Source organism: Phaethon aethereus (genome assembly GCF_964289735.1).
Source record: "Phaethon aethereus genome assembly, chromosome: 2".
Classification (NCBI taxonomy): domain Eukaryota; kingdom Metazoa; phylum Chordata; class Aves; order Phaethontiformes; family Phaethontidae; genus Phaethon; species Phaethon aethereus.
In genome coordinates, this window is record NC_138582.1 from 141086121 (window position 1) to 141098377 (window position 12257).

At 38.5% G+C, this 12257-nt stretch overlaps 1 protein-coding gene across 1 annotated transcript in view; it reads left to right on the top strand.

The window, feature by feature from the left end:
- Positions 1-12257, top strand: part of THSD7A (thrombospondin type 1 domain containing 7A) — a 199780-nt gene that overhangs the window by 65497 nt on the left and 122026 nt on the right. The window contains exon 2 of the mRNA XM_082015333.1: positions 8305-9136. Coding sequence (XP_081871459.1) covers positions 8305-9136 — 832 coding nt within the window. The remainder of the gene's footprint in view (positions 1-8304; positions 9137-12257) is intronic.

Consider the following 12257-nt stretch of genomic DNA (forward strand, 5'->3'; position numbering starts at 1 on the left):
ATCCAACTTACAAAGCCCGCGAGAGCGTTTGCAATGTATGGGAATCATCATTTTGTTAGAAGAGCATTTTCTGGCTTTTCAGCAGGCAGTGTGACTAGAGAGAGAACATAGCAGGGGAGTGTGAGGAAGATGTTGATATGGTTTAACACCACCTCTAATGAAACAAAGAAATGTTCGTGAACCAGCTTTGTATGCAAACAGACTGTGGGCTAGAGGAAACTCCATTCAGTATCTTACAATATCATAAGTATTTATTACAACATGACTAGAGGCTCAAAGTACTGTAATTGCTTTGTAGAACATAGAAGCTCTACTTCTCTTTAAAGCATGCTGCTTCAATTAAGTATTCCTTTTGTGTATTCATTTAATATTAATTTTGGCTTCTACTGCTATACTACGTAAAGGAAAAATGAATAGTTAGAGGAACTCATGCTAAAAAAAATGGTTTGGAGGAAGAACTGTTCTAAAATTTGAATAATATTTTGAGAATTAGCTAAAGTTTATAATAAGCCTAAAGGAAAGGATTCATTACAGGTTATGACAACAACACAAAGCTGTGAGCTGTCAGCCTTTCATGTTTTTGTATGTGCGAGCATATACTTCAGATTATCATGTTGAACCACTACTGCGAGCTGGAGGCTCTCCATAGCTTTGGTGCAGATAATGATTTTCAGGCTGTTATGCTGTTGTACATTCAAATTACTTTGGGAAGAAACGTGGTATGAAAAGTGTGAGCCCTGATGCAGTTTATTTAAAAATTTGAATCTGTACAGCCAGGGTGACAAAATAAATATTAAACAGTAGCAAATATAAGGAGGGTTGTTTTTTTGGTAGGTTTTTTTTTTTTTTATGTGTTGAATTAGGTTTTCAGACCTTGACTGTCTTGGGGGTGAAGAACTAGCATTATATTAAATAAAGGAGAAAATTTTTGAGACCATTTTGTTTCCTTATGGTTTTTTTTGTACTGTAGAAATAGATACTTTTTACCCTCTCCTTGTTTATAACAGATGAAAAAAATATTTAATATGTATTATAATTGTCACAGTGTTAAGACAGAAAAAGCACAAAGCAGACAAAATCCCCTCTCTACCATGTGAAACATGGTGTTAAAGTTACCACGAATTATGGCACAGGAGGCCACTGTATCAACACTGGGAAAGCATATTAAATTCAATTTTTTTCTTATGGAGCACACTACATTGTCTTAGACATACCTGTTTTCTACTATACAAAAGGAATACTTGCTGGAGTAAAATAAGTAAAATTTGGTTCCAGCAGTTTGTAAGGTTCTAGTATGAAAATACTCAGTTGGGGAAACACTGCATAAGTGTTACACTTTTTGTGATGTTGATGTCAGAATTTAAGCTGGTATGGTTACTCTTAAGTTTATTTCATGTGTGTTACAATCATGATTTTAAAAGAAATTTGAAAACAGATGGATAATGTTAATTACTGTGCCGTTAATAGTATCAGGAACGTGTGAGTGTATTCTCCCAATGGATATTAATAGCGGAAAAAATAAAAGGGCCCACACTTGTAAGGCACCTTGATTATGTGCAGAGCTAAAAAGATTTCTAATTGTATGATTTTTCTATACTTTCAAGTTTGCCTTTACCCCATTGTTTGCAAGTGCACCATGGAAAGTTGGGGAAATAATATGAAATTTGTAGATTAGATTCACCTACATTACTGCTTTTTAGTATTAATGTTTATATTTCCCTGTTAATTACAGAAATGTGAACAACTACTTCTTCAGATTCTGAAATTATTTGAACTACAGTGTGGCTTACACTCTCCCTTATACTATCAGGAAATAAAAAATTTTACCTAGGAGTCAAATAATTTGTAGGTATATTTGATTATCCATTATCTTATCTGAATCACAGATGTTATGTTTTATTATGTTGAGAATCCTTTCCTCTTTTATCTCTCTTCCATATCCTGAATCCATTTTCTTTGATGCAGACACCGCCTTGCGTGTTCTTTTCAACCTCTGAAAGAGGAGCCGGGAAAGACAAAAGCATTAAATAGAAACGACAGTCAAGGTGATCGGTAGCGTTCCTGGAGGGGAGAGTTTGCTGGCAAACAGAGCAGGCGGCAAGTCATGCAGCACCCTGGGAGTCCCTCCATGGGTGGGAAGGTGGCAAAAATAAAGGCTTTGTTTATCAGTGGTCTTCTACTGTCTTGGCACTCCCAGTGCTATAAATTTCAGAATCTGCCTTTCCTAATGCTGCCAGCTTGTCTTGTTGGTACCATCTCAGATTCTATATATATATATATATGTATAAAAAAAGAAGCTATCAATAATTTATCTAGAATTACAAGGTTCTGCTGTGTTACTTCTTTCCAGTGTAATAGGCAACGTGTCTGTATTGGTGAGACTTGGTTTCCTATTTGGACTTTTGCAATTAGCTACTGCCTGTGATGAAAATACTCTGTTGTGGCAGCAGTTGTTTTTTCCTTTGTTGCCTTAATTGGGTAAAGCAAACACAGACAATATAGATATACTGTATTTTAGACTTTTTTTTATATTTATAGACATTTATAGACATGCTTATCGTATTTTAATTTATCCAAGTGGATCTGCAAGTGATTTTGGTGGCAGCTCTGTGGCTGTTATAGTCCCAGTGGCCTGCTGTTCATCCTGCTCCATGACCAGCTCTGCTACCAGGAGCTGCAGTTTGCATTTACTGTCATCTCCCAGGTCCTTCAAAGACTTCTTGAGCTGTGTCTTTTTGACCTCTCTCGAGATTTACTGCTTAGGTTTGAACTGTACCTTGTAATGCTCATGCCCTTCTGACTCTCAACCCTGTATCACCCAGTTAACCTTGGCCCTCATCACAACCTTCTCATAATACAACAAAATTTGAGGTCTCCAATATTGGGTAAGGTTAGCTCATTTCTGAACTTAGGAAAAGTAGATTTCTGCTAATCAGTCTCCCAATAGTGTCTTTAAATACAATCCTCTCAAAATACGGAAAACTAAGCTGCTCATTGTCTTGTGCAGTCCGAGCCTCTCTGGCATTAAACTATTAATGCTACTTATAGGCACAAACCAGTAACAAAAAATGGGTCAAAACCATTTCTCACTTCAAAGTGCAGCAAAATTCAGATGAAATCAGTAGTGTAACCATCATTTCTTAAAAATGGGAGTAATGTTTTGCTCGACGTTTTGGGACATGTTTTGAGTTTATGTTTGGGGATAGCCGGGGGTTTGTTTTGTCTATTTCTTTGTATTTTGTATGTGGAGAGAAGCTAAAGAGATTTGCACATAGCCTTATTTGCCCTGGATAAAGTTCAAAGTAAGTTTTTTCTTCTTCAAATAGTGATAATTTTAATACCTGAAACAATATTAATGTACAGAATAATAAATACTACGATAGCTTACTTTGTCCTCAGTTAGCTGGAAAGCTATCAGTGCCTTAGTGGGGGTTTTGTCTTGATTTTTTGACTCCATTGTGATCACTCCCTGAAATTTCAGAATAAACTTGCAATAATGGTTAATTCACATACTTTCCTGCTCCCTGACAAAAATAAATGTTAATCCTCCAGAAGCTTAGAGGGAATCTTAATATTGTAGTTTAGATTTGTATTTTTTGTGTGTTATTGTAGCGAGTAATCTCTTTTAGAAGACAAAGAATTACAAATGACATTTTAAACTCAGTAAGACTTCAGTGGCAACTCCCAACAACAAAAAGGAAGCAAGATTCCTATTTATTTCTGTAACTGCCATTTGCAATATGCTGATTAAACAAAAAGAAGATAAACGATGGTATTTGCATGAGACAAGTACATCTCACTACAGGTAAACTATGACTCATTCGTCTAAATATGTTTGAAGCGACATCCTAAGAAAAGCTACTTTGCATTCGCAGCAGCAGGTTTTTTCCCCAGTGGGAGGTGGTTGGAGCACACGCACATCCCGCTGCCCAGGCGCGACTGGATGGGCGCACAGCAGGCAGAGCTGGGCGTCTGCCTGAAGGCTGCTGTAGTGGGAAAGAGAGAACCTAAAGAATATTCATAAAGAGCAAATTAAAACATCATATGAGGCCTTGATTAGGCTTGACAGCTTTCCTAAAGACTTTCTGTAGTTGTTACTAGTGCTTAACATCAGCTGAGGATTTGTGAAAGAGCAGCCACCCCCACCCCCCGCAGCCTTTAAGCGATGGTAGTGGGTGAGACTCATTACGCTGCGTTCTGCTCATCTTTTTCATTGCCCACTTGCATATCTATGCTGCACTAGCTTCTGCGAGATTAATTATATCCCAAAATGTCACATTTACAAATGTTGTGGTAAATGCGCTGCCCATAAAAATGATATCATATAAAAGGCATGTTGCAGGTGATCTGTATGGATTTCTCATACTTCTGAGGATCATTCAAAGCCTCTACCTTCACTGTTTTTTCATCATGTATCTTCAGTGATGTCTTGACCAGCAGGCAAAGAAATATTGTAAGCGTGTGCTGGGTGCTTCCTCTTCAATCTGTGGCAATGAGATAAAAATTGGCAGTGGATTAAGACTACTTTAGGATGCATTTCTTGTTATTTGGACAGTCATAAAAGTCCCCTTACTCAGTTCAGAGATATTTCTTTTCCTGCTTTTCTGTGAATATTTTCAAATCAGAATCATGTCTGGCCTTGATGCTTACGATGTCTTTGGGGCCACTTAAGTTAGAAGTGAATTATTGTAGGCTCTCTTTATAACTGGTGGAGAGAGATGGGTACCTGCAAAGGGACTTGCAGAGGAGCTTCTCTCTCTCTTTTTGTGGTCCATATAAAGAACGTATGGCAACAACACTCCTCAGCAAGTGATTGAGGTTAACAACAGTGACTTGTGATCCTACAAGAAAATGTGGATAACTTAACTGAAGATTTCAAAGCAGTGTGCAACTGAGAACTAATGGAAATGTTCGTTAATGTGGGTGCCATAAATTGTTTTCAAAGGAAAAAAAAAAAGTTTTGGTATTTCTGAGAATAATTTTGGTCAAAACAAGTTTCTGTTCCTATTGCTAACAATTATTTTCTTTTTTTTTTTTAATTTTTTAAAAGCTAAGGAAAGTAACAAATGGCAATTCCCCTTCTTCCACCCCCAAAAGACAACTGAAGTAAACTGTTGAGATTGCTGAGCTACTCATAGGCATTTTGAAATTATTTCATTGGAAGTTAGCTTGAAACTCTTATTCTAAAGGAGCACTGAGTATGCTTTTTTTGTCCTTTTTTTTTTTCTGTATCTTCCATAACCCCAAAGAAAAACGTGGCTAGTTGTGAAGAATGGTACTGGTTACACTTTTTTGCTCCTGGCATTACATTTGTTCAGGAAGTAGTTACTGGAGCCATCTACAAAGATAGGTGAGATAGCATAGAAAAGAGAGAAAGTTTGAGAGAGTGGAGGGTATGGCAGGGAGCAGGTGGACAGCTGGCATGGGGAGAGGGATTTCTAGAGGCCACAGAGCACAGGACAGAGTTTGCTGCTACTCAGAAAGTCACTGTACGGGAGGGAAGCACAGAGTCACCACGGAGGCTCACAGGGCAGGGGAAGAATTGTGAATATCTCATTTTTTTGTTTCTGGCTGTTGCTTTCAGCTTGCTTTCTTTAACACCTCCCCCTTCCAGAAGTTTCTGTGCAAATGAAATTTGGTTTGGTCAAGTGTGGAAGCCCTTTAGTCTTTTGAGGAAGCTCACTAAGGAGAAAGCCTACACAGATCTCAGCCCCAAAGCTGTGGCTCGCTTCAGGACCCTGTCATAGTCGTATAAAGAAGGGTGCAGCAGAGCGAAAATTTAGGCTTTTGGTGTACTTGTAGCCTTGTACTCTAAACGAATTGTTTTGTATTTGAACTTAAAAGTCAACTTAATGTAGATAAGGGGGAGGGCCAGATACATCACTAATAGCTCTGTGTCAACAACTACATGAACCTAGAGGGGCTGAGTAGTTGCTTAAAGGTTCGTGTAAATATGGTTTATTGGTGCTCACTGACAATGCTTTTATAAAATTGCATACTACTTCAGAGCAAAAGCAGAATAATGCAATTTAATACATAAGCCTATCTGTGCACCTCATTGTTATTTTGGATCCAGTTCTAAAAATAACAATCTTGTAATCTAATGAAAGATCTTCTTTTTGCCAACTATTAGTCACATACAGATTTTTTTTTTTTCATCTTTACATTGCCAAATGCAGTAGTTAGTGCATTGAGGCTGAGATTTTTATCATTTGCATTGGTACAAAGATGTCAGTGAATTGGATTGAAGCTACTTAGATGTCAAGCACAAATCACAATGTGATTTTTTGGATAATTGACAATTGGAAATTTGGTAGAATCCCAAATGGGCAAACTCTTCATCTGGAGTGCAGTAAAGACCTAATCTTTAAAAAGAGAGATTCTTCTTTAAACACACATAGTACACACAAGGTGCAGTGATCGGATGAGACAGAAATTTGTAGTTTGCAAGATGAATTATTTAGCTTTATTTCAGTCATGATTATTTTAGTATCTCTGCTTTATTTGGAGATGTTCTGCAGTCTTTATTCTTTTAAAGTTGGCGAGTGTTCAAAGTGGTGTTCTGGGGAAATGATCTCTCTTAACTGAGTGTAAATACACCTAAATTAAATATAACCACGATTATGTCATTTGTGGAAGCCTGGTCAGAGATAAAGTAGGGTAATCTTTCTGAAATGGAAACTGAAATGTATTTGTATTTAATATACATTTATTTTTCTGGATAGCTAGCTAAACCTTGGGAACCCTAATTCAAACTTAATCTGCAAAAAATACGGAGGAGTTTCCATGGGCTGAATCGGTCTCTGCCAGCTGGCATTGCTACTGGGTATTAATGCTTAGGATTTCAGAACCACAAACAAACCGTTCAGCTGCAATGTCCGCTTGAAAAAGAGGCAATGAGGAGCAGAGGCTAAGTGTATAGCCTACCATCAGCCCATTCCCAAACTGCTACTGACATTAATGTTGGATGAACAGCTAAAAATTATGTTGAAGCCAATGAGAGTTTTAAAGCTCATGGGAATCAGTAATAAGATGTGGCTTCATAATCCTTGCAATCGTTCAGTAAGGAAGTGTTGTAAATAATTTGTACCTGCCCTAGTTCATTTAACCGACTCTTGTGCACTACCAGAATTATTCTGTTAACCTGCTTTGGAAATAAAAAACTCTCAGCCCAGCACATCTCACAAATTTACTCCCACAAATAGTCTTGTTACTGGAGTTGTTCAGATGAATGAGGATTGCGTGGCCTGGCCCCAGTTTGTTCATGGAACATGAGTACTCCTCAGTCAGAGAAAATGTCTTCTGTGTGACTAACAGTCTGCAGAGAGACATCTCTTCTTTGGGAAATGGTTACAGGTTTTTCTTCTGAACTGCTTGTTCTTTTCCTCTTTCATAGTACATCAATGCACGGTGTGTATGAGGGGAGGTATTAAAAAAATGGAAAAATACTGATTTTTACCCTCTGATTTGTGGATTTTGAGAGTTGAACTGGGTGACTATTACAGTTTTTAATAACGGAAAAAGCAACCATATCAGCTTTCAAGGCTATAGGTTTTTATTGGGTTTTTTTGACACTAATTATAACAACATGTAGAGTATTTACCATAGAACTTAAAGGTTTTAAAAAATTAATAACTTCTGTTCTTCAGACAGTTACCAGCTGGTATGTCTCTGTCTTCCAGAACTTATTCCTTATAATCATTTCACAAATTGTGTGGAACAAACGTTCTTTAACTGGTGTTTAATTTTTATTTAGTTATAATAAAGGAAAGAAGTGGCCTACCTGAAATTACCTCTATTTTTCAAAATCTATTGTGTTGTTCTCATTATTTAACAGAATATGGAAAGAAGAGAGTGTCATATTAATTGGCATTGGAGTGTAAAGAGTAGTGCAGTAGAAATGCGAAGCAAAAACTGAAACAGTCCAGGAAAGGGTATGCATGCAGGTGAAAGAGGATATTAGATTCATACCTTGGAGGGGAGGACTTTGGCTCCTATCTTCCTCGTCAAAACTATGTGATCACTTTGTGATTGCTCAGTTCTTAGTTCTCTAATGGGATTAATTCCTGTGTATGTTCTTGAAATTAAATAGTCAATTTGTCTAGGATAAAAAGTGAAACGTATCTGTAATAATAAAAATAGATTCGAATATGAAGAATAATCCCATACTTGTTTTGTGTTTTCCAAGTTTGAGTTTCTCCAAGAATGAAATTCTTAGAAATAGAGGAAACGCAAAAATGGTTCTCCGTGCGTGGCAGAAGAGCAATTAAGTGTGCAATGTTAGCATCTTCTCTTGTTTTCCAGGTCCATGGGGGAGATGCATGGGAGATGAATGTGGTCCAGGTGGCATCCAGACGCGAGCGGTGTGGTGCGCCCACGTGGAGGGCTGGACCACGCTGCCCACAAACTGCAGGCAGCCAGAGCGGCCGGACAACCAGCAGAGCTGCTTTCGGGTCTGCGACTGGCACAAGGAGCTGTACGACTGGCAGATCGGCAGCTGGAACCAGTGCCGGCCCGTCCTCTCCCGGAGCCACGAGAAGCCCCTGGAGTGTGTCAGAGGAGAAGAAGGGATCCAGACAAGGGACATCACCTGTATCCAGAAGTCCAATGGGGTGCCGGCTGAGGACGTCATCTGCGAGTACTTTGAGCCAAAGCCCCGCCAGGAGCAGGCATGCCTCATCCCATGCCGGCAGGACTGCATCGTGGCCGAATTTGGCCCCTGGTCAGAGTGCTCAAAGACCTGCGGCAACGGGCTTCAGCATCGAACTCGGCACGTTGTGGCTCCACCGCAGTTCGGTGGGTCTGCTTGTCCTAACCTCACCGAATTCCAGATCTGTCAGTCTAGCCCATGTGCTGGTGAAGAAAGCCTGTATAGCCTAAACGTGGGACCCTGGAGTGCGTGCTCAGTGCCCCATTCGAGACAAATACGGCAGGCGAGGAAACGAGGGAAGAACAAAGACAAGGAAAAAGACAGAGAAAAGGCAGTTCGGGATCCTGAGGCTCGTGAGTTAATTAAGAAGAAGAGGAATCGAAACAGACAGAATAGGCAGGAGAACAAATATTGGGACATACAAATTGGGTACCAAACCAGGCAGGTCACATGTACTCACAGAAATGGGAAAACTGCTGCTCTGAGGTAATCACTGTTTATTAATTTGCACATCTTTATTTTTCTCTGTTTAAAGTAAAGCACGCATAAGTGTACACTGGTATTATTTTACACAAGCCTGAATCTCAATATGAGACACACGCTATTTCCAATATGAACATCTCTTATCAAGCTCAAGATGTTTCTGGGACATGAAACATGCAAACTGTGCTGGCGATCATACTAAGCATCACATAAATGTGCACTGCTAAACTGTGCTAACTGCTAAATAGATTTTCCCTCAAAAGCCTGAAGATACTTGTCAAATGTCTGCTCTGTTTCTGTGGGTTCAGCCAGGTTTTTGCTCTCTAATAAGTCATGCATGTTCGGAAGAAGTGATCTTACCACTTTTAAGGCTCTGGGCACAAGGACTCACAGGAAACTGGGCTGGGTCAGACTTACAATAAAAGCAGAAAACAGATGCTGCATGAGAAGGCAGTATCTATTCTTTCCAGTAACTTTTGTTTTGAAATAGAAGAGCATGAAATAATGTTTATCCTTCTTGATTCATACACCAAAATTCCTGAAAGAGAGACTCTGAAACCTCTTTGTTTCTTCCATGTACTTCCTCTTTTTCTTTCTCATCTGCACCTGTATGCTGTCTGTCTGTTTTTTTTCTGATCTTTTTAGTTATTTATTTATCATCTTACTTTTCAAGTGTTCTGGCAGTCACAGATGTTTTGATAACTCTTTCTATAGGGTTATGGGTGCATTTCTTCCACTTGTTTGTTTTACCTGGCATTCTCTTACTAGCTCATGTTTTTTCCTTCTCATCCTCCAGAATGTTTGTGTCCAACTCAAAAATCTTTTTTCAGTCTATTCTACCTTTTTCTGTCTTTGATGTGATTCTTTCTATTTCCTTTCCTCTAGTTCAATGCATGATTAATCAATTTTACTTCAGCTGTGAAATGACTAAGATATCTTGCTGAATGAGGCTGACACCCATTGCTGCTAGGTTAGTGTTTATGAACTTTTTTCAGGGTGTTTTACCTTGGAGTTTTCATTGTGCCAGTTAAACATTCTATTAAAGAACTTGCAATCACTTCAACCTTTCCTATCAGAAACTCTATAATACAGTTTTTCAAGTGTAGTAAACATTTTTCAAGTATATTTCCTTTCAAGGGAGGATCTAGCAGTAAAACAGGAAAACAATGAGACACCCGTGGCTTAAGGGAAGAACTGAAAGATGTGGGTTGTTCAGTTGGAAGGAGGGACATAAAAGTGAAGATGTGAAGTGTCTATGAGTATGTAAAAACCCATCACAAGGAAGAATGGAACAAGCTATTCTCTATATATGGATATATAGGAAAAGCTATAATGGCCTAATCACAGCAGTGCTGAATGGGGTTGGACTTCTCAATACTGGGAATAGTGAAGCTCTGGAGAAGATTGCCTGGGTAATGTGTGGCACCTCTGTCTTCAAAGGTTTATAAGATCAGACTAGAAACGCATGTGTCAGCAATGACACACCTCGAGTAACTCTTGTTTGGGGAAGAGGGGCTGACCCTAGCTCTGTTTTTCTACAGTTTTTTCAGATTTTGACCCACATTTGAATGCACAAGGAATCTCAAAATCATCTTGCTCAGGCAGTCCCAGGTGTCGGCTGCTGCCCTATCTCAGTGCTGGTGCAGGAAGAAGTTGCCTTTACTCCTTCTTTTTCCAGCCTCACATCATGCAGCCCACACTGTGCCTAGCCCAGGATCATCATTACCCTTTAAATACAGGGAATGATTTATTAAACATAACAGTGGCTAGTAGATAGCATCCAGCCACTCTGTTTGAAAGTCCCCAGGTTTTTGTAAGGTTAAACAAATAATTCAGAACTACTATATTAAAAAAAAAAAAACAACAAAAACAAACCCACAAACTAAAAAAAAAGGGAGGGAGAATGAAACATTCCTGTGCTGAGGCTCTGATAAATGGTATAAAAGTATAATTGGAAGTCAATGGCATACTTTACTCATCATCTTTACACTCAGTATTGAATTCACTCAGATCAGTAATGCTGTCTTAATTTCAGATACCTCAGCGTATTATACCATATATACATATTTCAGGCTGTAGCAAGGAAATGGATGAAACCCTCTTGCCTAAGGCAGTGAAACAATAGATAAAACAACACAGGAGTGATTCTTCATAGGGGAGAAAATGATACAAATGATGCAGTGGACATTTTGATATGTAATGGATATAATTTTATGTTGTAATTGCACAAAGAATTACTAATAGTCTTCCCATTTTCCAGTTGCATAGTGAAAACAAGAAAATTTGGTTAAATGATTCATGTGAGAAATTCTAGCACTGATACCTTAGCTTTTAAAGATCTATCTATGTCACCTATATATCCATTTATTTAATTTACGCTACACTCTTCTCTAAGTGGTCAAATGCTTTTTTTCTATGATTGGCATTCCAGAATATCAAGCAATAGAATTACTTTTCTGCCCAGATTGCCAGTGCAGCCAGCTCAAATGATTTTATAATCTCCATCACATAGTAAATGTGTTAATAATATAGACAAGTAAGGTGACTGGAAAACCTGCCGTGCTCATGTGAAATGCTCTTCGGCTTGAATAGTCCATTTTCAGGGAGTTTTGACTTTAGCGATCAAAAACAATCAGCCCCCTGGCAGGATGACTGAAAGAAGCAGCAAAACCCTCAGGCGAGTAATATTTTTTGCAGAGGTAGCAAAATTGGTATAGTGTAAAAAGGGTTTCAAAAAACAGGTTTCAGAAGGGTGCTCCAGAGAAAATGGTTCTGTAACACTGTCAGCAAAACTTCAAAAAGGCAAATTCTCTTGACACATCAGCACACTAGGCATGGTAAAGAGAAGTAAAACAAGAAAATCAAAGTGTAATTTATACACTTTATTGCCGAGTGAACAATACGTAGTCTCCTGTGAAGGATGAAATATTGGATATTGTATCACTTATTCTGCAATAACGTACATGTTACGTGGCCTGTATTTGCTTTATGTTTCCCTTAGTCTGAAATTCTGGTGCACAAAAACCATTTTAAAAATAGAAATGTTGGAGAAGAAGGAATTTGATAATTAAAGGTGACTTATAAAATGACTGCCCTGGATAGCTACCAAAACCTGGATAGTGTT